General features: G+C 39.8%; 2 protein-coding genes across 4 annotated transcripts; one reads left to right on the top strand and one right to left on the bottom strand.

The window, feature by feature from the left end:
- Nucleotides 1-5,012: 5,012 nt before the first annotated feature.
- Nucleotides 5,013-17,075, top strand: LOC149935409 (putative ammonium transporter 1). The gene is made up of 10 exons (XM_090152820.1): nt 5,013-5,318; nt 10,494-10,583; nt 11,902-12,129; nt 12,214-12,296; nt 12,864-13,001; nt 13,065-13,301; nt 13,367-13,505; nt 15,396-15,490; nt 15,554-15,833; nt 16,037-17,075. The coding sequence occupies exons 1-10, from the start codon at nt 5,180-5,182 to the stop codon at nt 16,156-16,158; spliced, it is 1,551 nt and encodes a 516-aa protein (XP_090008946.1). The 5' UTR covers nt 5,013-5,179; the 3' UTR covers nt 16,159-17,075.
- On the bottom strand, nt 15,853-21,617 carry LOC149935410 (uncharacterized). Of its 3 annotated transcripts, none has more exons than XM_090152822.1 (5): nt 21,027-21,617; nt 18,590-18,865; nt 18,350-18,525; nt 17,086-17,300; nt 15,853-17,004 (listed from the first exon to the last, which is right to left on the bottom strand). In XM_090152822.1, exons 1-5 carry the CDS (start codon nt 21,057-21,059, stop codon nt 16,280-16,282), a joined length of 1,425 nt encoding a protein of 474 aa, XP_090008948.1. In that variant the 5' UTR covers nt 21,060-21,617; the 3' UTR covers nt 15,853-16,279. The 3 variants fall into 3 exon arrangements, with proteins under 3 accessions (XP_090008948.1, XP_090008949.1, XP_090008950.1); XM_090152823.1 differs by having other exon boundaries at nt 18,590-18,830; nt 21,027-21,616; XM_090152824.1 differs by lacking the exon at nt 21,027-21,617 and adding an exon at nt 18,892-19,256 and having other exon boundaries at nt 18,590-18,830.
- Nucleotides 21,618-23,714: the final 2,097 nt, after the last annotated feature.

Here is a 23,714-nt window from a genome sequence, read left to right on the forward strand (position 1 = left end):
ACTAACCCACTGATCCTCCCGATTTCAAATCTGGTTTGGTTGATTTTTTTTTAAAGTGTGCTCGTTTGTGACGAGCTATTGAATTTAATTGAAATTTATTGAATATTATTTATTGTGAAATTAAATGTAAACGACGCGTTTAAAACAATGACTGTTCAAATTGATACTGGGGGACATTTCAGGGCGAGTGTAGCTGCGGCTACTGCGCCGTAGAGTGACAATGTTCAAAATTTGCATGAAACAAAATATATATAGATTATCTTCCTTCGTCACCCTCCACATTAGAAATGCATCAAATAATATAATTCAGGCCTTCGATAACGCGACGTGCTGGCCATTGTTAAGAGCTTTCGCGCCTCGGAATTTCAATTAAATAAAAGGATACATATATTTAGCCATTATTTAAATTTTTGGATTAGCGCTCTAACTATTGGTCGTTGTGAGACAGGCACTTTTCCGCGCATCAAACTCTCCTCTAACGACAGTATTAAGTCAGTCACGTTAGCGTGAAATATTTAGAACTGACCTTCGCCGCGACAATTGTATAACATCCCGTATTCGACGCTTTAGTGGGCATTTTGAACATTCAAAAAGGTACAAACCATACCCCGGTAACCACGGCTTCGATTGAGCTATTCTGTGAATATCTCTTGTGATTTTTATACTTTCACAAATTTTTTTTATATAAAATTTTTTTATGTCCAGTTTAAACAAAACAGAACTACTTTTCAGTTTTAAACAAAAACGTCTTTGCAGTTTATAACAGAACTACTTTACAGTTTATAACAGAACTAAGTATTTACAATTTATAACGGAACTACTTTGCAATTTATAACGGAATAACTTTGCAGTTTATAACAGAACTACTGTACAGTTTATAACTACGGTTTAGTTTCCTACGAACCAAAAATACATTTCAGAATAATTGTAATAAGTCGTGACCGTACATTTCAGAATAATTGTAAGTCGCGACCATACATTTCAGAAAAATTGTAAGTCGCGACCGTACATTTCAGAATAATTGTAAGTCGCGACCATACATTTTAGAAAAATTGTAAGTCGCGACCATACATTTCAGAATAATTGTAAGTTGCGACCATACATTTCAGAATAAGTGTAAGTTGCGACCATACATTTCAGAATAAGTGTAAGTTGCGACCGTACATTTCAGAATAATTGTAAGTCGCGACCATACATTTCAGAATAAGTGTAAGTTGCGACCATACATTTCAGAATAAGTGTAAGTTGCGACCGTACATTTCAGAATAATTGTAAGTCGCGACCATACATTTCAGAATAAGTGTAAGTTGCGACCGTACATTTCAGAATAATTGTAATAAGTCGTGACCATACATTTCAGAAAAATTGTAAGTTGCGACCATACATTTCAGAAAAATTGTAAGTTGCGACCATAAATTTCAGAATAATTGTAAGTTGCGACCGTACATTTCAGAAAAATTGTAAGTTGCGACCATAAATTTCAGAATAATTGTAAGTTGCGACCGTACATTTCAGAATAATTGTAAGTTGCGACCGTACATTTCAGAATAATTGTAAGTTGCGACCGTAAATTTCAGAAAAATTGTAAGTTGCGACCATACATTTCAGAAATATTGTAAGTTGCGACCGTACATTTCAGAATAATTGTAAGTTGCGACCGTACATTTCAGAATAATTGTAAGTTGCGACCGTACATTTCAGAATAATTGTAAGTTGCGACCGTAAATTTCAGAAAAATTGTAAGTTGCGACCATACATTTCAGAAAAATTGTAAGTTGCGACCGTACATTTCAGAATAATTGTAAGTTGCGACCGTAAATTTCAGAAAAATTGTAAGTTGCGACCGTACATTTCAGAATAATTGTAAGTTGCGACCGTACATTTCAGAATAATTGTAAGTTGCGACCGTACATTTCAGAATAATTGTAAGTTGCGACCGTACATTTCAGAAAAATTGTAAGTTGCGACCATACATTTCAGAAAAATTGTAAGTTGCGACCATAAATTTCAGAATAATTGTAAGTTGCGACCGTACATTTCAGAATAATTGTAAGTTGCGACCGTAAATTTCAGAAAAATTGTAAGTTGCGACCATACAACATAGTTTTCACAAACGCAAATGGACATAGTTGGACCATAGTTTATTTCGCACGAATGCAATATTTTGGTCAATGTAATTTCTTTGCCTCTGTGTAAAATTTCATACGTCTACCCAAATAACATTAGAAAATAAAAGAGTTCTGGTGCTCGGTTCTGGTATATTTAATAGCCTAATTCAACGCTTCTATAAATCTATCGACAAATGTTTTTATTTATAAATATTCAGAAGGTTGCGAAATTTCAATGAAACGAGTCATTTCGATCGGGATGCGTATTTTGTCTAGTTAGGTGAGGAACATATTTCATTAGTTTCGGTGATTCGCTACAGTCGCTCTCTTCGACTCTTTTCAGCCAACAATGATTCGGCAGAATGTCTGCAGCCATCCTCCTTTTAATCGCTCTTGGACTCTTATTCGCGCGAGAAACGCCCGCGTTGATCGGAGCGCATTCAACGTTTTAATTAGGCCACCCTCGCCCTATGTTTCTTTTGTTTACAGTGGCATACATTTTTTTATTACAGATTGACAGACGTGTGTCGTAATTGTAATGGGTAGGCACTATTTAATGGCTGTGAAACGACCGAATCTACGAACAAAAATAAAAATAAAAAAATTAACGAGGGGGAAGGTGAAACGGAGTGCGAAAATGCAATTTTTAAAATCGCTAGTACTTTTTCAATTTGTCCAAATTACTTAACCCAAACATAACCAAACACTTTTTATTTTTTTTTAAATAAAAGTCCAAATTACACTTAAAATAACCCAACTATATATAATAAATTATAAATTTAGTAATGAAACTAAAAACGATTTAAGTTCCCAATGTACATTTATTTTTATTTTAAAATATTATATTGATAATTTATTTTTATTTTAAAATATTATATTGATAATTTATTTTTATTTTAAAATATTATATTGATAATTTATTTTTATTTTAAAATATTATATTGATAATTTATTTTTATTTTAAAATATTATATTGATAATTTATTTTTATTTTAAAATATTATATTGATAATTTATTTTTATTTTAAAATATTATATTGATAATTTATTTTTATTTTAAAATATTATATTGATAATTTATTTTTATTTTAAAATATTATATTGATAATTTATTTTTATTTTAAAATATTACATTGATAATTTATTTTTATTTTAAAATATTATATTGATAATTTATTTTTATTTTAAAATATTACATTGATAATTTATTTTTATTTTAAAATATTATATTGATAATTTATTTTTATTTTAAAATATTATATTGATCCAATATATTTATTTAATTTCTTTATACGGCATTTTTATCCAAATTCACTTCTAACCTAACTACATATAATAAATAAATTCCAAAAGGGTTCGAAATTACCTAACCAAATAGTTATAGTTATAATTCCATTATAGTATAGTATATCTTTCAATTCGCCTAACCAAGTCGTCTAACTTATACATGCATAATCAATTAGTGATTTTATTATGTTATTATTATTTTGAATTTTGAATCCATGAAGTTTTCCAGTTGATTATTCGATTGATCTTTTTGAATTTTTGTAGTGTCAACCAAATTAGCAACACCGACTTTTTTTAACGGTAATTTTTGGAAACCTATTAAGGATTTCCTTTAAACAATCCGTTGAAATCGGTGAAAAACAAATTAATTTGGAAAAACAATATTTGTCAATGCATTTGATTTCTATCGCAATGCTAAACGGAAATGATGTAGATCCCATTGGGATTGAATTATGACTATAGCGTGTTTACTATTGCGTAATATCGAGATAAATATTCACTTTTTATCATAAGATAAACCCCTTCCTATCAGCGCGTAATTAACGTTCCCTTCTGTTTGCTGTTAGGATTACGTACACGTAATCAGATTGTCACATTTCGACAATCATCTAATTCTTTCTACTAGCCGATTTTTAGCCAATGCACCTCACGCTCTAACAGCATGGGCCAAATAATGATAAATCCAGGACATGGGATGACTCTATGCGAAAAACCCCTCCAACAGCGCTAACACCCGACCACTATTGCCCCCTATTGAGAAAAACGCGCTATCGCGGACCTACGTCATTTTGGGGGCAAATATTTTAGGAACAGTTTTCAAAAATAATACTCGTGGTCCAAGGTTCTTACAAGCGGCTTAGTCAACACAAGACGGCGTTCGGGAAACCGGAAATTTCTGCTTGATTTTGCTCCCAATTTTGTTAATTTGCCCCTTCCTCCCCCCCCCCCTACTAAAATGGCCACCTGTATCTTTTGGTACGTGTGAAGGTACCAGAGTCATGTCCTGGATTTATCATTATTTGGCCCATGCTAACAGTAAGCTCTTCCCATTTACAATTCAATCAAATCGACTCGCTCATTTCATTCGTTCCCTAAAACTGACGTCTTCCAACTCGATTAAAACACACGCGGGTGACGTTTCACCTTGAGAAAAAACACGCCAACAAAATGTATCCTCGTGGTCTTTAATTGTGACAGTTTTAACCCAAAACCATTCGAGTAAATGAGGTCAGATAGATTCGCTACGGGACGAATGAGCCGTTACGACCGCGTCGTTGAAGAGCCTCCGGTTGAGCCGACATTGTAGGGGTCCGTTTCGACATTTTCCTAAATTTGAAATAAAAAATAGGCGAATTAGCATTTCGAAAGCACCCCCATCCGCGAGTCGGTGACGGTCAGGATGACGTGATAGTTCCGAGTTAGGCAGAGCGCCGGTAAAGTTCCCGTTCTCAACGTTCGAGTGCATCCTATTTTCGATATCGTAATGACGGGAGATGGAAACACCGCTACCCCCCCCCCCCCCCCGGGGGACTCTTAAATCTCTCTACAGGTGTATTATACGCAATCCGTTTCGCTTTGATATTTCGTTACAACTCTTTCTCTCCGCGTTGCCGGGAATTGAAGAGGCAAAATTGTCTTTTATTAATGTGTTTATTTCTTCCGTGAAAGCGCCATTGTACGGAAACTTCGCAGCCCGCTGATACGCGACCTCTGTTCCTCCGATTGAGTTTCTATTTTTAATTTAGTTTAATTTAAACTATTTAGTTTATTATTAGTCGCGTATCATGGCGGGAGAGTTCAATAGTTCGTTACGATCGAACGTCGTCAGTATCGAAGATTTCAACTCCCTGGCTGCGAGGGTCGGCACCATGGAGAACAATATGAATGTCATGTTCTTATTCTTCGCCGCGGATATCATCATTTGTAAGTTGCATTCGCCGTTCGTATTTTATATTTTTAGCTTCTTTTACGGGCTTAAAGGCCTAGGTTTTTTTCTGCCTGTCCCCCTTTAAATTAACTTAGTGGAGCACAAATACCCTGGTGGTAGGCCAACCGCTTAACATTTTGGCCTAATTTAAAGGGGGACAGGCAGAAGAAAACCTAGGCCTTTAAGTTTTTAAATATTACCAGAAGTATATAATATATATCTCCTACGTAGAAGTATCCATCTTCCTATTCTTTTAATTGTATTCCTTTCCAAGCGGATGTTTCAAAATACGTTAAGTAATTAAGCTTAGCTGGACACTTCTCTCGTAAGAGTTATATTATGTACTTAAAAACGCATTTTGTTTCTGGAAAATGCGCGTAAACGGAGTAAAATTGCGTAATATCGATCGAAAATGATCGTAAACGCTTTAAAAGGATGTAATCAGTGATGGCGATTCCGTGGGGGCTCTAGGGCTCGAGCCCCCACAGGGAAAAACCAACGAGGGCAGAGCCCCCACAGAAATAAAATAGAGGGAAAAAACAATCAGAGAAAAATGTATAATCTTACTTCCTAAGTTTTAAGTATATGAATTTTTGGATAAAAAAATAATGGCCTTTGCCCCCACAGAAATGTTTTCCGATGTAGAAGTTACGAATACGTATATAATTCAAACGATACAATTGAAATTTTAAAATTGCCGAGTTGGCGTGCGTACAATGAAAATCCATTATCAGATATAATTCGTAATGTCACTAATAATTACGGTATAGAAGTACGTTAAATTACGGCTATATCGTTGAAAAATTCGTATAATTAGCTTCAATTTTCGTAAGGGAGCCAAAAGCTGGTACCAGGGATGCTCGGAAAGCCATATCCGATTTATTACGCGTAGCGAAGATTTAATCCGTCGCTTCACCGTCGCTTAAACAAGGGGGACTTCCTTTCTTTTCTTCTCTATTTCCCTTTCCGATAACGAGACCTCCAATTAGCGGAGGAACGATTATCCCTGTTTACGAATAAATTCTGGGCTCGAAATCCTTCGGGGCTTCGACAATTACATTCCCCTTTATCACGTCTCTGTCCGTTTCACACACGCAGACACTCGAGTCTGATTTTGCGGCCATTCTTCCAGAAAGATGATAAGCCTGTTGCGGCGTAGTCTCTCCATCTGTTTAGAGCTATCATTAAAGTTACGCTCTATCCCGAAGAAAAGGGTTAAAAAATCCATTTACTGTTTCTTAAATTATACAATATTTACCACGGCCTACGGGCTTACACTGTTCGACGAGTTATTTGACTTCAATACTTCGACTATGTCCGGGTTTAGTCTAATGTTCTCTTCGAAACGACCTGGACATTTTTTTTAAATTGTTGCCTAATTATAGCGTGAATTTATTTCGTGAGATAAACCTTTTGACCCGTCTCGGGTATTTCCCATTTCAAAATCAAAATTCCCTACGTAACTTCTTTTATGAAATTTCCAAGAATTATGAAATAATTCCCAGGCCAAACCCGCGCCTGCACTTTCACCGATTTAAAAAAGGTGGGCGTTCTATTTCGTGTTTCAAGAAGTAGATGGAGATCTTGTTCTCGTAAATCGACGTCGTAAATAGAGAATTTTATCGTTAAAAAAACACTCTTCATTTCTAGGCTATTCCGAAATAGCACTCCCGAGCTGTCATTTTTCGACTGATTATTGTCAGAAATTCTGTTATTGTACATTTATTTTATAATAGCCGCACCCGATTCTTAAGAATTTAATTTTTTTAATATCTTGTAATTAGAGCCAAGTAGTGACGTATATGTACTATGTATTGTATAAGTGGGTACAAGTTCGAGTCGATTTCTATTAAAAATTGGGTGGGTTAGGTCAGGTCGCGGATCGGCCTGAATATCGCTAAGGGCGATACCACTTGTTATGATGTCAATAAGGTAATTGGTGTTATTATATACGATCTCACTAAGGGAGTGTCACAAGGACGTCGCCACTAAGGGGGTATTACTAGGTACGATGGCGCTAGAAGGATGTAACTAGATACGATGGCGCTAAGGGTGATGTCACTAGGTACGAGGAAACTAAGGGGACTGTAACTAGGTACGATGGCGGATTGGGTAGCCTGCTGTGGGGCGGTGCGTCTCCGTATGAGGGCACGGCAGTACTGTTTCCCGGCCTTTTGGAGTCACACCGGGATCTCCGGTGCCAGCTGTACCGGGTTACTGGGACTGCTGTGTGCTCGTCGTTCCCCTTTAGGAGCTCTCTCCAAAGGGTTTGGCTCCTTACCTTCATAGGTAGGGTGTCGGCTGGAGTTGCTATAGCATCCATTCTAAATCCCACTGCTGTGTGCGAAGTGGGGATTGGTCCACCCATTGCTGCACCTTCTGCTGGGTTGAGTGGCTTGCGTCAAAGGTGCGGCCGTCAGTAGTAGGGTACTACTACCCATGCTGGATTTGTCACCTGTCCGGGCTAGGTGGACGCTGGTATGGTCTCTGTTACTAGGTACACCGGGCTATAAATTCTGATACCCTGGCAGCTAGGAGCAACAAACACAGCACCCCACACAAGGATAAAGCAACCCGTCAATAGTCGTGCATTTTCTTGCGTACAGTTTTCATTGGTTAGACGCTTTAGCACCTACTGCCGTCGGAAGGGGAAAATTCGGAAATGGTATTCCCCCCGCCCGTAAAACGCTCAGCGTAAAGACTCGTCCAATGAAATTTGTACACAACACTGCGTTAAAAGGCTAGCTGCGTTCTCCTGGTGTTTGTTGCTCCTAGATGGCACTAAGGGGCTGTCACTAGGTACGATGGCGCTAAGGGGAATGTAACTAGGTAAGATGTAACTAAGGGGCTGTCACTAGGTACGAGGTAACTAAGAGGGATGTAACTAGGTGCGATGTCCGCGTTGCTATTAAAATCGTTAAGAAATATTTACTTGTTGTGTCTTTAAGTCATCCCGGCTGACACGTACCATATATTTTTCAAAAAATATTTGTCTTGCTAAAAATCTAAGATTTAATGTAAAATTCACGGCTTTGCAGCAATAGTAATTATTGCCCGCGGTACTATTAAATATCGTTGCTGTACTTCTACTAATAACTGGGGGCTTTACCGGGAAGTCGTGGTCTGGCTCTTGTAACCCGTAAGGGCGGTGGCGCACAAGAAGATGTTAGCCGTGGTCAAATGCTTCTATCTCCACCTCCGACTTCGGTCAGGTAGGGGCCGGAAACTGGGCTTCGGCTCAGGCTAACGGAGAGGGTCCATGCAAGCATCACGGTCGCTTCGACGGAACTAACAGCCAGCTGTGCGGCGGCGGCTCTCCGTATGGGGCGCAGTGGTCCTGTATCCCGGCCTGGTGGAGCCCACCGGGATCTCCGATGCCAGCTGTGCCGGATTGCGCTGGGTTGCAGTGTGCCCGTCGTCCGCCTTTTGGAGCCCTTTTCGGAAGGGCAAGGCTCTCTACCTATGTAGGTATGGTGTGGGCTGAAGATGCTAGAGCAACCCCTCTTATTCCCTCAGCTGAGCACGAAGTGGATGCTGGTCGCCCCATTGCTGCGCCTTTTGTTAGTTTGAGGGGCTTGCGTTAGCGGTGCTACAGTCAGCAGTATTATTATCTCGCTGCCCCTGGCTTTTGGCACCCGTCCGGGCTGTGGACGCTGGCGTCGGGCATAATGATGAGACCTCCGGTGTTATGAACTTCGTTCTTGGTGCAACAGGCGGTTCTAGGCAGGTGCAACCGGTGCAAATGCACAGGGCCTCACGGCTCTATGGGCCTCGCTCATTTATCATTCTATGGGCCTCTCGCTTCAACGTTATATCAACCTTGCAAAGAAAGAAGTCTCCATTTCCAAGATTCAGTTCGCAAGAATGTGCGAAAACATTTATGTTTTAGTTTAAAAAAGAATACCCTCGTCGTGTACTCTGATTCATAATCCAACCAAATATAATCTATAAAATTCTGCAAATGCTTATTTACCCAACTAGTTTTTCTTGTCTGTCCGTCGCAGCAACTTAAATGGCTTGAATTTAAACAATGAAAAGGGGCCTCGCGCTTTCAATTTTGCACAGGGCCTCGAACACACTAAAACCGCTACTGGCAACGGGCCAAAAATTTCAGACACATGTACTTGTTCCGTTGAACAATCGTTCTTGTACTGTTCTGTTGAAGACTCTGATAACGAATAAACGATGTTGTGGTCGCTCTTCCCGAATTCTTGTATTTTTGGTAGTTTTCTGTATTACGTTCCATACCATGTCTTTAATGTGTCATAATTAATTACTTTTTAGATCTTCAAATATTAGACCTAGACGATGTATAGGTATTGTGATTCTTAGCATGGGAAAATTATTTAATTTGAAGGTGATATATGGAGAAATAGCATCGGCGTATATAGCTATAGGAAAATATCTGTAACGTCAGGATATTTTTACGCTCCATGAGTTAGCCTCAAACATAGAATCCTATTGGTCCCTCCTCTGGTTAATATTATTTTATTACAAGGTGCTTCAGTGGTGAATTTTTTGTTAATTATAATAATTTTAACTCCCTGAATATTCTGGACAAAGCAATATAGGCAATCACTTATGGTCCACACTTTCGAAGGGCCCGTAGTCTAAAATTAGGTTTCAAGATATTTTTTAGGAAATATAATATTTATATGCTTTGAAATTTTAACTTAGATGCTCTAAAGATATTGAAAGTTAAAGGGAATATAACCTCGGATATTTGGTGAGGAACAACAACGTTTCTGGCCTTTGGCTTTAAAAATGTTTGCCGCCACTGTACAGGGAAATTCGAAAAATTTAAGAAAAATATTGCTTTGCTGGCTATAAAAAATAATAAATTTGTGAATTTAAAAAAAATAACAGGTATTTGAGACGACAGTAAGAAGGGTTAATAATAATAATAATAATAATAATAATAAGCTAGGCTAATACCCAAGGCACCACCTTAGGCCTAAGTCTTCAAGCGACTTTTAAAGCCATTAATCCAGGTGGCCGGGTTACAATGCGTAGGAGGGTGGTGGCAAGCCCTTCACGCCACGCGAGCCAACAGCTCCCTACACTAACTATTAAGAGGAAACTAATGTTAATTTGTCCGATTTTCTATATAATTAGGCTAAGAGCGTGTTGATGTTCAAATTTACAACAATTAATAAATGTTTTTTTCGTAGTTTTGCAAGCTGGATTCGCTTTCTTGGAATGCGGAGTCGTTCGCAGTAAAAACTCCACCAATATACTCTTGCAGAATATGATGGATCTTTGTACGTAATTTTATAATTAACACCTCCATAAATAGGCTAATTACGCAATGGTCGTTGCTAAATATAGAAAATACGCTCCCTTAAGGCTAGTTCCCACTTAGCGAAAAATTCAGTTTTCGCGAAGCGAATTGACGCATGTGAGTGAAATTTAGTGAAGCTCAAAGCTACGACGAAAATTAAATTCGTCGCGAAAGTCTCGAAAATTCGTCAAGTGGGAACTCGGCTTAATTCTTAGCGCGATTAAAATGAAATAAATTCTCATGATTTACAGATTTGTAATAATTAAGCAATCATTCTATAAATCATTAAAAAGTACCTGTAACACCTACCGCTGAGCTGTGTCGGTTGGCCTTGAGAGAATTTCATTCGCGTGATAGATGCTAATTAGATCTTCGCACCGTTAAGCGTCATTTACGCGTTATTATTTATTAATCTCGCGCGACGGTGATTTCGTTCATTGAATTTCCTATTACCTACGTTGTCAGACGTTTCTAATACACCTCTAACGAGGGAAGTATACATTTAGGTCATGAAAATGAAACGTGAACCTCAGTGGCGTAGACAAGGGGAGGGTTTCCGTGTCCGACCCACCCCCCTTCGGTGTAGCTTTGGTTGTACTAAAATTCCTCACCTTTCTCGACCCCTCTCAGGTATTTTACATAGATTGAATCGACGTAGTTTCCAATGGGCGCGAATTTGACGCAAAAACCGCGGATGTGTACATCGCATCTATGCTTAAAATTTAACGCTTGTATTGTTACGCCTAACGATTAAATAAAACATTTGAACAAACGAGTTATAGTTTTCCCGGGTTTCTCTATCTCTAGTATTAACGTCTATCTTTGGGGCTCGGAATTTTTATTTTACCGGGGCCCGGGCCCGCTCTCGCCGGTCCTGTATGATGTATTTCGTCCTGTACTACTTTCTCTTCCTACGATGAGTTAAAAGAGCGCCAGAGAGCTTCAAAGTGTGGCCTACTAGCCCCTGGAAGTAGGCTGCAACAAGCGCAAAACCAAGCAGCAGGGACTTTAAATACTATTTAAGTTTACTTTTTTTCGTTGGTTACCTCGATTTGTTTACAAAGTCATTTTTATCTATCACAGGAACCCAGACCTTAATGTTCGCATTTCCCTGTTTGTTGGTTATGTGCATGTTGCAGCCTACTTCCAGGGGCTAGCAGGCCACACTTTGAAGCTCCCTGGCGCTCTTTTAACTCATCGTAGGAAAATGGGAGAAAAACAGGCATACTTCCCAACTCCTTAATTTTTTGCGTAACCTTTTGAAACACCCTATATATCAACGCGTTTTTTTGGCGAAGTTATTTCTGGGATCTCCTTCTGGATCTTCGGCTACGCATTCGCCTACGGGGAAGGAAACGCCTTCATTGGCTACTCCAAATTCGCCAGTGCCGGCATGGAGGACACCGAGCTGGCCACGTGGTTCTTTCAGTACACCTTCGCGGCCACGGCAGCCACCATCATCAACGGCGGGGTGGCCGAAAGATGCAACTTCGTCGCCTACACCATCTACAGCTTCTTAATTTCCGGTAGGCTGCACGCGCAGTTGGTCGTTTATGGGATGACGCTAAAAATCGAATCTTGACTAAAAAGAGCCCGTCGCCTTCTTTCAGGATTCTTGTACCCCGTTCTGGCTCATTGGGCTTGGACCGACGTGGGTTGGTTGAGACAAGGAGACGGAACTCACCATTACGTCGTGAGTAATAACGCTTGACCTTAAATGTCACGCGAAAGAAATATATAAGAGGAATCGAAACTGTAAGTTAAAACCTTGGATAAATAAACTACCCGATTGTAGATTGTGAACTTGGTCCTGTTAGACCAGCGCCACGTTGTCCACATTGGAAAGATTTCGATTCAAATATTAAACGCCATTAAGCCAAATATTTATAGTTCATTAGTCCAAGTTAAAATTCATAGAAAACATAGAAGAGGAATAGCAACTCTAGCTTTTTAAAAGGTTTTTCAAGCTAAGGTTTTGCGCGGAGTACTTCCGGTTAATATTAGTTTCAATAGGCTTAGGGCATAAAAGACCTTAAGTACCCCGAAACGATAAGTTGAGTTGCTAAGCCTCTTCTATTTATAATATGGTTAAAACTATCTTTAGGAAGTTTAGGTCGACAACTTTCGGTTAATAATATTTTAATAAACGAGGCTGACGTCATAACCTTACCGGAAGTGAATATCCATGTCGTATCTTAACATGAAATTTCAATTCCTCTCTAATTTATAATTACTTCATTGTTTGGAATTTCTGTCGTAGGATTTTGCCGGTAGCGGCATCGTCCATTTGTGCGGTGGCGTATGTAGTTTCGTAGCCTCGGCAATTTTGGGTCCTCGAATTGGTCGGTTTGATCCGGAAACTGGCAAGCCGAATGACATCAAATACCATTCCTTACCCGTAAGTTTAATTTTTTCTTAGGTCAAGGTCGTTTATAAATTGACTTGAACGCGTGCGACGCAGTTGGCCGCCTTGGGAGGCTTCATTTTGATCTTCGGCATCATTTCCTTCAACGGTGGTTCTCAGGCGCAAATCGCGTTCGAAGGCGACGGAGCGGCGGTGGCCGTCACCATCATGAACACCATAATCGCCGGTTGTTTCGGAGGCGCCACCACGCTCATTCTGCACAAGTCCGGCATTTTCGGGACGCCGAAACAGTGGAGTTTTCTCTTCTCCCTCAACGGAAGTCTTCTCGCCATGGTAATCCTCAAATCTAAAGCGTGTAACCCTTAGTCAATGTTCCTGAAAGAATTGTCCGTTCGTAGGTGTCTACTTGCGCCGGCGTTAACCAGTTCTATCCTTGGGGTGCCGCCGTGATTGGCATCGTGGCCGCTCCGTTCTTCTTCTTCCTGAGATGGCTCATGCTCCTCGTGAAAGTGGACGACCCTTTAGACGCCGCTCCTGGTCAGAATAGATCTTAGTTTAATGGAGAGGTCAGCGCGCGGCCCTATTTCGGTGGTGTAACGAATAGGTGATAGCGTAAATTGTTTTAGTCTTAGCTAGCTTGTTAAAATGTTCCCGGAAATTCGTCAAAGCACTGCCAACTTCTATAACGCGCTTCCCATAGAAATATAAATGAGACTAGAACCACTGCGCTATCCGGTAATCTCAAGGAAAACGGGCAAGCTTGAAGGCTGCCATGAGAGTGGAATCGCTACTAATCCACGCAGTAGTGCGCCATCTATTAAAAACAAATGTAATTTTAAATTTTTTTAAATAGATGGCGTGCTCCCACAAGGAATACTGGCGACTCCAATCAGATTCTATTCGTGCTTCTAGTCTCATTTCTATTTCTATGGCGCTTCCGCGATCGGGGCTGGCCGTGGTCAAAACATAGGGGCTGCGTCACTAAGCCTAGGTTAAAAACGTGTTCTCTTCTAACTATTTTATTTCTTTACAATTTTCTAGTCAGCGACTTAACATCACATTCACAATAATAATACTAACGTCAAAGTCGTTAAATTAAGTTTAACAAATTAATATTTTTTATTAAAAAAGTATAAATATTTAAAAACATAACTTACCACAAAATTTTAAATATGACTTTCTTTAAAAGTCAAAGATTTATTTAATGAAGCTGGAAGTTCTGTTCAGCGGTAAACTCCAAAACAAATTTAATAACCACGTGAACATTTTTAAAGGTTTCTATCGTTTGATGGCGCTCAAATGTTTCCCGAAATAAATTTTACCCAGTATACCTTGCAATTTATGCTATCGCCTATTGCAACCCGTTAACTACTCTCTAGGAATATGAAGACTACTCTAAAGCCAGGTTCACACTTACTCCTAAAATCACTTCGTTTTACATAACTAGTTTTCAAAACCAGCGTGAGAAATCGCTTCGTGTTGGTTCGGGAAGCAACTCGTCCAAGTCGGTTCGCTTAGAATCGGAGAAATAAAATTGCTCGTATTTTCAAAAATAATGGGAATATAATTCTAAATCATGTCAAATAATACTACGGTATGTATATTAAACATGATTCACTAATTGTTTTGGGAGACATTTTCAAAATTCTGTTCATAATTTGAAATTACGTTAAGCCTTATCTATAAGCGAGCCGGGGTGAACCAAGAATTATCGTCGGACGTCAAAACTGTCATTCAAACCGACCCAAACTGGGTTTTAAGCGCTCAGTTTTAAGCTCTAGCGTGACCCTGGCTTTAGTAGGGGAAAAGAGTATATAGACAGGAAATATCGCAGTGTTTCGTCTCGTCATCTAGCGACCGCTAGCTGAACTAATGATTTTTAGAGAGTAATTTATCGTAGATTGAATAAAGGCTGTACACTATGATTCGCCACCAATTGAATCTTAACATTTTAATATACTTTATAATTTCTGTTTAAATATTAAGATATTATTACAAAATTATGTTGGTACTATTAAAATATCGTTTTATATAATTATTTATACGTGGTTTGGGGTACCGGTATAGATGGCGCAAAAAAGCACCGTCAAATATTTATAGGTGCGAAACTGACCAACGAGTAGCGCAAACTTCCGAGAGGGCGCTGACCACTCCGTAGAAAGATCCTGTCAACTAGGGGCAACAAACACGATGAGAATGCAGCTAAGGCAGTGTAGTGTACAAATTTCATTGGACGAACCTTTACGCTGAACGTTTTACGGGCGGGGGGAAGACAATTTCCGAATTTTCCCCTTCCGACGGCAGCAGGCGCTAAAGCTTCTAACCAATGGAAAATGTACGACTTTTGACGGGTTGCGTTCTCCTTGTGTGGGGTGCTGTGTTTGTTGCTCCTAGCTGCCAATATTAACGAATTTGCTCCCTCTGCAGTGCACGTCGGAGGAGGAATCTGGGGTATTATAGCCTGCGCCATTTTCTCTAGAGACCAAGGCTTGATTTACAGCGAAGGCACGGACAAAGGATGGGTAAATACTTTTATTATTGAAACGAGTCTTAACGGAATAACTGAGAAATGTCGTATATCGTAGTGGTTACTCTGGAATTTAATCGGATTGGTCGCAATCATCGCCTGGTCCGCCGGTCTGTCCGCCATCCTCTTCGTCACTTTACGTTCAGTGGGACTGTTCAGGACTTCTCCCGAAACGGAGTTGAAGGGTTTGGATTGGTGCAAGCACGGCGAGCCCGCCTACCCCGCCGAAGCCTGGGAAGAGGAACAGTACGGCAATAAAAACTCCTTCTATTGCAACGAAGGCTACGTCCAAAGCGAGAATGGCGTCTCCAGCATCGCTGGAAGTATGTCTAGTTTAGGTATAAATGAAAAACGTGCTTTTATAAAATATCCTTTATTTTAGTCATGCCTTAGAAATATAATAGTCGGTCTACATTAGGAGGTACAAAAATTCGTCTTCTTTGGTTAAAAACGTCCGTTAGTCTTACAGAAAAATGGGTGTGCGTGACTCTTCTTTCCTACGCGGGAGGTTTACTTAAATGGTTTGTTGTTTTCTTTAAAGGTGTCCATCCTCTGATGAGCAGCGGACGTCCGTTGTTCAACGGCGAAGCTTATAACACGAACAACGTGGCGCGTAATCATAATTTACCGAACATTAACAAGCGCGCCGCCACCCAGTTCTAAAACCATCATCTAATTCGCCTGAATATAGTAGAGAGATACGGGAGATAAAATATTGTATAGTATAGGTACAAAAATATCATTCTGTATATAAAAATCATCATCACGCTGGCTCATACGACAGTTATCTGGCGCGTCGAACTCTTTCCAAATTGCGTCCGATTTTGTCGGCTTTCGGCAACTTGAAGGTGGCGTCGCAAAAGTCGTAGAAGATCCCGTACGAGTTGGCGTTCTGCACTTTCATCTCGTACATTACGACTTGGTCGGTGTAGCGAGGCTTGCAGACGACGTAGAAAGTGACGCACAAACTGCCGACCACTAAGCCCGCGAACAGCACTCCCAAACAAGCGTAATCCGGGATGGTCAGTTGCTCGTGGTCCTTGTCGTTCTTCTGACGGCCGAAATACCACAGCAGGAAAGCGGCCACGTTCTCCAGGGCGCAGATCAGGATGAAAATGAAAGGTCTCTTGCGCTCCTTCATTTGGAACATGATCGGCCAGTAGGTCAAAGAGGGCAAGCCGAACATGGAGGTCACCAAGAAGAAGATGGACGTTTTCTGGCGACAGGTCAGGGGTTGCGGGCTCGGGTCATCTTCCGACGGTTCCAGGTGAGACTGCCACGCCACCCGGGAGATCCAAACGCTGACACCGACGACGTGGACCGCGCAGGCCAGTCCGATCCAATGGTGGATGACTGACGCGGCCAACGACAAGGCCACGAAACGGGAGGCGAAGAAACAAAACCAACCAAACATGGACAGAAATCCAGTCAGAATGCCGTCGTCCTTTCGCTTGACCGCTTTGACGGTGGCGATCAAAGCCAGCACCGAGGCGATCGTCTCCCCTATGACTGTCGCGGAATTTTTCATTATATTTATAACCGGCGATGTAAAATAAATAAAGTTATTTCCAAAAAAAGAAGTTTACGTACGTGGTTGGTCACTCTTGGCTTTGTCGACGGGGCTTAAGGTCAGAATGAAGATGTAGAGCTGCAGGACTAATTGCAAGAATCCGGCGTAAAATTCCTCGAAGAACTCGAGCACGCTCGCTTGCCGGTTGAGGGTTTCCACCTGGTCCCCTTCGTCGTTACTCGGCTTTCTTCTGGCGCAAATTCTCTGCGACGTGAAATGCAATACGTCGGCTCGCCTAGGAACCGGAAAAGGACGCTTTAGCCCGTTTGCTGGCCGCACCCCACACAATAATCAGCTAGGCTAATACCCAAGGCACCACCTTAGGCCTAAGTCATCCAGCGACTTTTGAAGCCATTAATTCAGGTGGCCGGGTTACAATGCGTAGGAGGGTGGTGGCAAGCCCACAAGGAGAACGCAACCCGTCAAAAGCAGTGTTGCCAATGTTTGAAAGTCAAAATTATCATTGTTGGATAGTAAATTTCCCACGAATTCCCACACCCCTATTTAGCCCCGCCACCAACGAAAACCAACGGAAAACATGCCATAATTTTTGAAATTTTTGGGAAATGAATTTTTTTAAATTAAATTTTATTGAAATTACAATTTTTAAATATTTTGGTTGTTATGCCTATACATCGTTTGATTGAAGTATTACGAAAATACACAGCTCTAGATAATTTTGAGCTTTCTATTGATAGTCAAATTGAAAAAAACCAGGATAAATACCCGAGGGGCAGATCACTTTTTGACAGGGTGTCCTAATAATCACGATTAAAAATGTAATCATGATTTACTCATTTTAAATCTTTGTACAGCCAAAGCTACAGATTCAATTTTAATCTAATCTAATCATGATTTAATCATACGAGGGTGTCCTAATAATCATTGGAGTGAGCTGCCCCTCTTAAATACCCGCAGACATGAAAATTCCCACAAAATTAACGTTTTTGAAAAAAAATTACCTTTTCCCACAGAGCCAAAATGGACCCCAAAAATTCCCACAATCTGGCAACACTGGTCAAAAGTCGTCTATTTTCTCGCGTACATTTTTCATTGGTTAGACGCTTTAGCGCCTGCTGCCGTCGGAAAGGGAAAATTCTGAAATTATCTTCCCCCCCTTTCGGTAAAACGTTCAGCGTAAAGGTTCGTCCAATGAAATTTGTACACTACACTGCCTTAGCGTGTTTAATGGCTAGCCGCGTTCTCCTTGCGTTTGTTGCTCCTAGCTGGCAGTGTATCTCCGGGGGATAAAGAACCCATCGGGAAATCAAAGCCTCTATTTACCCTTTTATCTGCCACGGAATGAGTAGAACGCCGTTCAGCATTCCCGTGAACCACTCGCCGCATTCCTGTCCCCGGTGACTCCTGGCGAACCGGCTGCCCAGTAGGAAGACCACGTACAAGAGGGTGGGGGCGACCAAGGCCGCCACCGACAACGCCATGAAACGCGTATTGCCTTCCTAATTAGAAAAGATTACGAGCGGAAGTTCAATATCCTTCGTTTCAGTTTGATCGGGAACTTACTTGGTAGTACGTATGCACCGCCGACGAATCTTGAAATAGTTTGTGGATGTAAATGCCGAATTTGACGAGAGACGATAGGAAGAGGTACGGGAAGCTGACCGAAGCCGGACAAAACCAGGGAACGACGGACATCTTTTCGGTTTGTCCTCCCAAATCGTTGCGGACAACCTCCGGTTTGGGCTCCTCGCTCGCTCTCTGTTGATCATCCTGGTCGTTGTTATTGGCGGAGGCTTCGCTGGTCCTTAATGGTAAAAGTCCCGTTTGAGACTCCAAAGTCTACGTACAATTAACGTGACACCTACAATTAGGCTCTCTCTGTGTGTCTCTCGCTTTCATCATATCCGGTTTTCGCGTAAGCATCAATTTTCCCACGATTTCCACCCTCGTAACTCGAAACTGCCTCTTCAAATTTCATCTCCTCTTATTGAGCGCGCTTTCGATTACCGATCGTTTAAACAGACGGTTAATTGGGGGTTGCGTACCGGGACTACGTGTTTTAGGCTGTGACCTACCTATAGTTCAATTTATGCAAACTTTACTTCCAGTCTGGCCTACATTCGTTCAATTCTAAAGAAAGCCGCTTATGAGTTTATAACGCTGTCTGTCATACCTCCATCCGAAGTTCTCCCCTATTAATTTAACCGTGCTATATAGAGTAATGGCAGTGTGACGTCACGGCACGACACCCATGCTTTTTCCTATAGATAAAAAATCGCGACCAAAATGGCGACCATGGTCAAAGCTACGGAGTGCCATTACTCTATACCGCCACCCTACGACCGAAAATCTGAGGTCTCACTGTTTCTAAATCAGAAGACTTACCGAGGTTCATCAGCCGCTTTGAAGCCCCTCAAGAATTATGTTCAACTATCACTAAGACGTTTAGTCGGTTCATTAAATTTTTTAAGTTTAGAAATGAAATTCCAGGGAATTACAAAAAAAAACCTCGGCAATACGCGGCTTACTGGTTATTTTTACTTAACACAATGGTTAATTACTATTACTTAAACCTTTAAAGAACAAATTTCAAAAATAAAAGGTCTAAAACTTGCTAAGCCTTAACAGAAAACAACGCCGCGATTTTGTCAAAATTGAACGTGAGCGCTCCAGCAGCCTAACTGCACTATTCGAGGCTACGGCGTCCGGCTTCTAATCGGCGGGTTGTCACTGTCAGTTAAGAGCTTAGACCAAGAAACACAGGGACGTCGCACGGCAAGGTTGGTAGAACTGCTGCTCAGCCGCACGTAACTGTCCTACGTTGCAGAAACGCATTATCGAACATTTTTGACTTTTTGAGTTTGAATGCTCCTCGTACTAATTTTAAGGCGCTGATTCTAAATTGGAAATCCGTATTTTTCTATCTGGTCTAGTTTCCGAGATGCGAAAATACAAAAACGCATTAAAATCGAAAACTTTCGAAAATACTCCGCAGAAACGCATTAAGGACTGTCGGAAATTTGCAGAAACGCATTATGTCATTATTAACCAATAAGAGTCTTCATTTCTTATAATGTCATCTGCTCTAATTTCTTTAGTGGCATTCCCAGGGTAACAGCACGGTTTATATATTTACACATGTTAGACTTGTCGCGCTCCGGGAGGGGCTACTTAAATTTCCAAAAAGGCGTTCGCTGCGCCATCTCGGATAAAATTGTAAAACTATTGACCAAATTTATACATACATCCAATTAATACTGTTTCAATAAATTAGATGGCGCAGTGAGCGCGATTTGGAAAACCGAGTTGCCAGTCAGCAGAATTTAAGCGGCCCCGTCCCGTAGTATGCGCAAAGCTACGGACAATTCTAACCTGTGTAAATATATAAACCGTGGTAACAGTCACAATGGCCGTTACTCAGTATTATTATACCACATAATGCGTTTCTGCCAAGAGTTTCAGCCAAATATAAACGTACAAAACAAATTATGTCAGATTATTCTGAGATTTACTTCATTTTGGCGACAGCCGTTCTCATATTTTGGCGGACTAAAATAAACCCCGAACAACTAGTTTTCAGTTATATAAATACTGTAGTATTGTTATTTTACATCGATTTATCTCGAAATGCCATTTTTGGAGATAATGCGTTTGTACGAAACAACGCCGGAAATCGACTTCAGCGACGCCAAGTTTGTCCACATTGAACTAAAATTATCCTTGATTTTCCTATTCCCAGTGTTATCGCGTGCTTTTCAAAGCCTGAACAGTGAGTCCCCTTAGATTCTTGGTCCATGGACGATTAAATGTTAAAAAGCCTTCCCGCTACCATACCTCGTATCGTTTTAAAATAATATAGTATATTATTGATTTAAGAAACAACCGCTAATGGATATGATTTTTAACCGATGACCCCGATTGGAATCCTTGGGATCTAGTTTCAGATAGATGAGGGAATTCTTTTCTCGAATTACAATGATTATGTCAGAAAATTACTTACGTTTCTTTCATTTGTATTGTGATTCGTTCCCATTACTGTCCCCTGCGGGAGAAACTGGGCTAAGATACGAGAAGTTTGTTAGGCCTCTGCCCTTCTCTTCCAAATTTGGCCGTTGGTCAGCTTGTTTTCCAGCCCATTAAAAGGTTGAAAAGTCAAGTTTAAACTTAAGCCGTTACACGAGGAAATGTTTCCGTAAATCTCGAAGCCTTTTCCATGGGTAATTTTGACATTTATTCAAAAACTAATTCGCTAGACGCGCAGAACCGAGCGCTGACGACGTTAGGCCTTTAAAAGTCATTCCTATCGAGGCCCTGAAATACAAGTTTTTTTTGGGTAGGCCGGAGAACGGGACGGTTTACGTCACCCTGCTAATTCAATAGAGACAAAACGGTTCGCACATTTTTACGTACTAACCAGTACAACGTGATGTTAAACTACGTGTAAGTAGAAAAACGCGTTTAACTTGTCTATGGATCGAGAATGTAATGGGCGTCAAACTTTGGGAAAGTAATGGCGTAGTGAATTCTGTATTGAACAAATCGTAAATCATCCCCCTTTTAGGGAACGGAAATACTTCTACGTTGGCTCGGGATTCCGGTTAATCAAAATGATCGCTCCCTCTCTCCCAGCTTACGTCATCTCCGAAACCCCTACGCGTTTTAGCATTCTATGTATTTGTTTCTACAAACAATAGAAAAATAAAGACCAAACGAAATAAATAACGTTTGTAACACTTTTTTATTGCTATTTTGAGTTGTTTTATTGGAAAAATATCAAATAACGAGATACATTTTTTAAACACATATAGATACCATGTAAAAGTGATAAATATTTAGAATAGTACTAAAAATACAATAACGGCACATTTAAACATATAGACGTATAATGAGTGAAGAAAGAGTATTATTTTTATATTTAATTAGTACAATTTTATTTTATAGTTCATTTGAAACTTGATAGATGGGGCTTTCACGTGGTCTCTTTTTGGCGGGAAATACTAGACAGTTTAAACTCGCGCTGGAAAACACGCAAGGGGAACGATTAGGAGTGTAGACGTAGCTTTATTTGGTACAGTTTGGACGTGTTCTATCGCGGGGATAAACCTGTTTATTATTCTTAACGGCATGGTTCGTTAGCAAATAGTTTTAGTGAAACCGGGGTGAAACTTGGAAAAGGAGTACAGGCATTACGGTTTCATTTGTATTATTAAGTGATTTTACTGGGTAAAATTTCTTACGGGAAACATTTGAGCGCCATCAAACGGTCAAAACCTTTAGAAATAGTCACGTGGTTATAAAATTGCTTTAAAGTTTACCGTTAAACAGCGACTTCCAGCTTCATTAAATAAAACTTTAAAATATTAATTTCTAAAGAAAGTCATACTTAAAATGTTTTTAAATATTTATACTTTTTAATATAAAAAATAAATTGGTTAAAGTGATGTTAAGTCTCTGACTAGAAAATTGTAAAAAAAGTTAAAGACTTTAGACTAGAACACGTTTTTAACCTAGGCTTAGTGAGCAGCCCCTATGTTTTGATCATGGCCAACCCCGATCACGGAAGCCCGTTATCGAAGTTGGCAGTGCTATGACGAATTTCCGGGAACATTTAAACAAGTTAGCTACGACCAAAACAATTTATGCTATCGCCTACTGGGAACAAACAAACATAGTATTGGGGTGTGGTGGCATCATTTACTACTTATGTTTAACGCCCCGCCTATTAAACATTTCGTGGCACCCTCTGTTAACGGAAATGCAACTTCAAATATCTTTTTAAAGTATTTTTAATTTTGAAATACATGTATGCTTGTAATTATATTAAACAATTTCAAAGAGAAAAAGTTTAATTTAAATAATAATGATTTATTGATGATAAATATAATGATTTATATTAAAATAATTAAATTGAATTATATTGCTGTTATAATTTTTAATTATAAATATATTAAAAATTATTATTAAAATTATTTCAAAAAATATATAAAATTACATTAATTTACAATATAAATTATTTGACTGTTTGTAAATATATTTTACTACGACATATTGGAAATTAAACTCCACCCATCAAATTCGAAAAAGAGTGCATCATGGAAACGTTTGTGTGTTCTCAGTTGTTTCGATCCGTTCTTGGTGATATCGTTATTGTATCGAGAGATGCCTTAATCAATGTTCCTGGATTCAATGATATCTGGACGCTAGCTGCCGTCTCAAGGTTAATTAAGAAGCGGTTATATCGAAATGAAACTTATCTCTCTATCTTTTTCTTCAGTAATTCTTTCCTATTCCCGGAAAACATGAACTTTTGATTTTCATTCGTCCAAAATCGACTGGCAACCCAAAGTCATTTTTCAACCAAATGAAATTAGTATATTCACTAACCTCAATGAGGGAGGGAAGTAAATAAGACATCAACGTGAGCTTCAATCGCTTGGGAAGCAGTAGCGGCGCCAGCAACAGGCCAGGGTAGGCCTGGGCCCACTTGAAATTTTGGTAGGGGCCCCCAAACGTCGTCTTAAGGGGTCTCCAAAATGTAATATATGGGCCTCTAAATTATTTAATATCAGAAAATTCTGTAATTTGTTTGCGAAATAATTTATTTATTTATTTATTTTTCAATATTCAACGCGAGTGATTCGCTTAACGACACTGCTGTTTTTATTCCTTTCAAAGGTACGAGTAACTT

The sequence above is a fragment of the Leiobunum rupestre genome, chromosome 7, assembly GCF_980474605.1.
Source record: "Leiobunum rupestre chromosome 7, qqLeiRupe1.1.hap1, whole genome shotgun sequence".
Taxonomy (NCBI): Eukaryota; Metazoa; Arthropoda; class Arachnida; order Opiliones; family Sclerosomatidae; genus Leiobunum; species Leiobunum rupestre.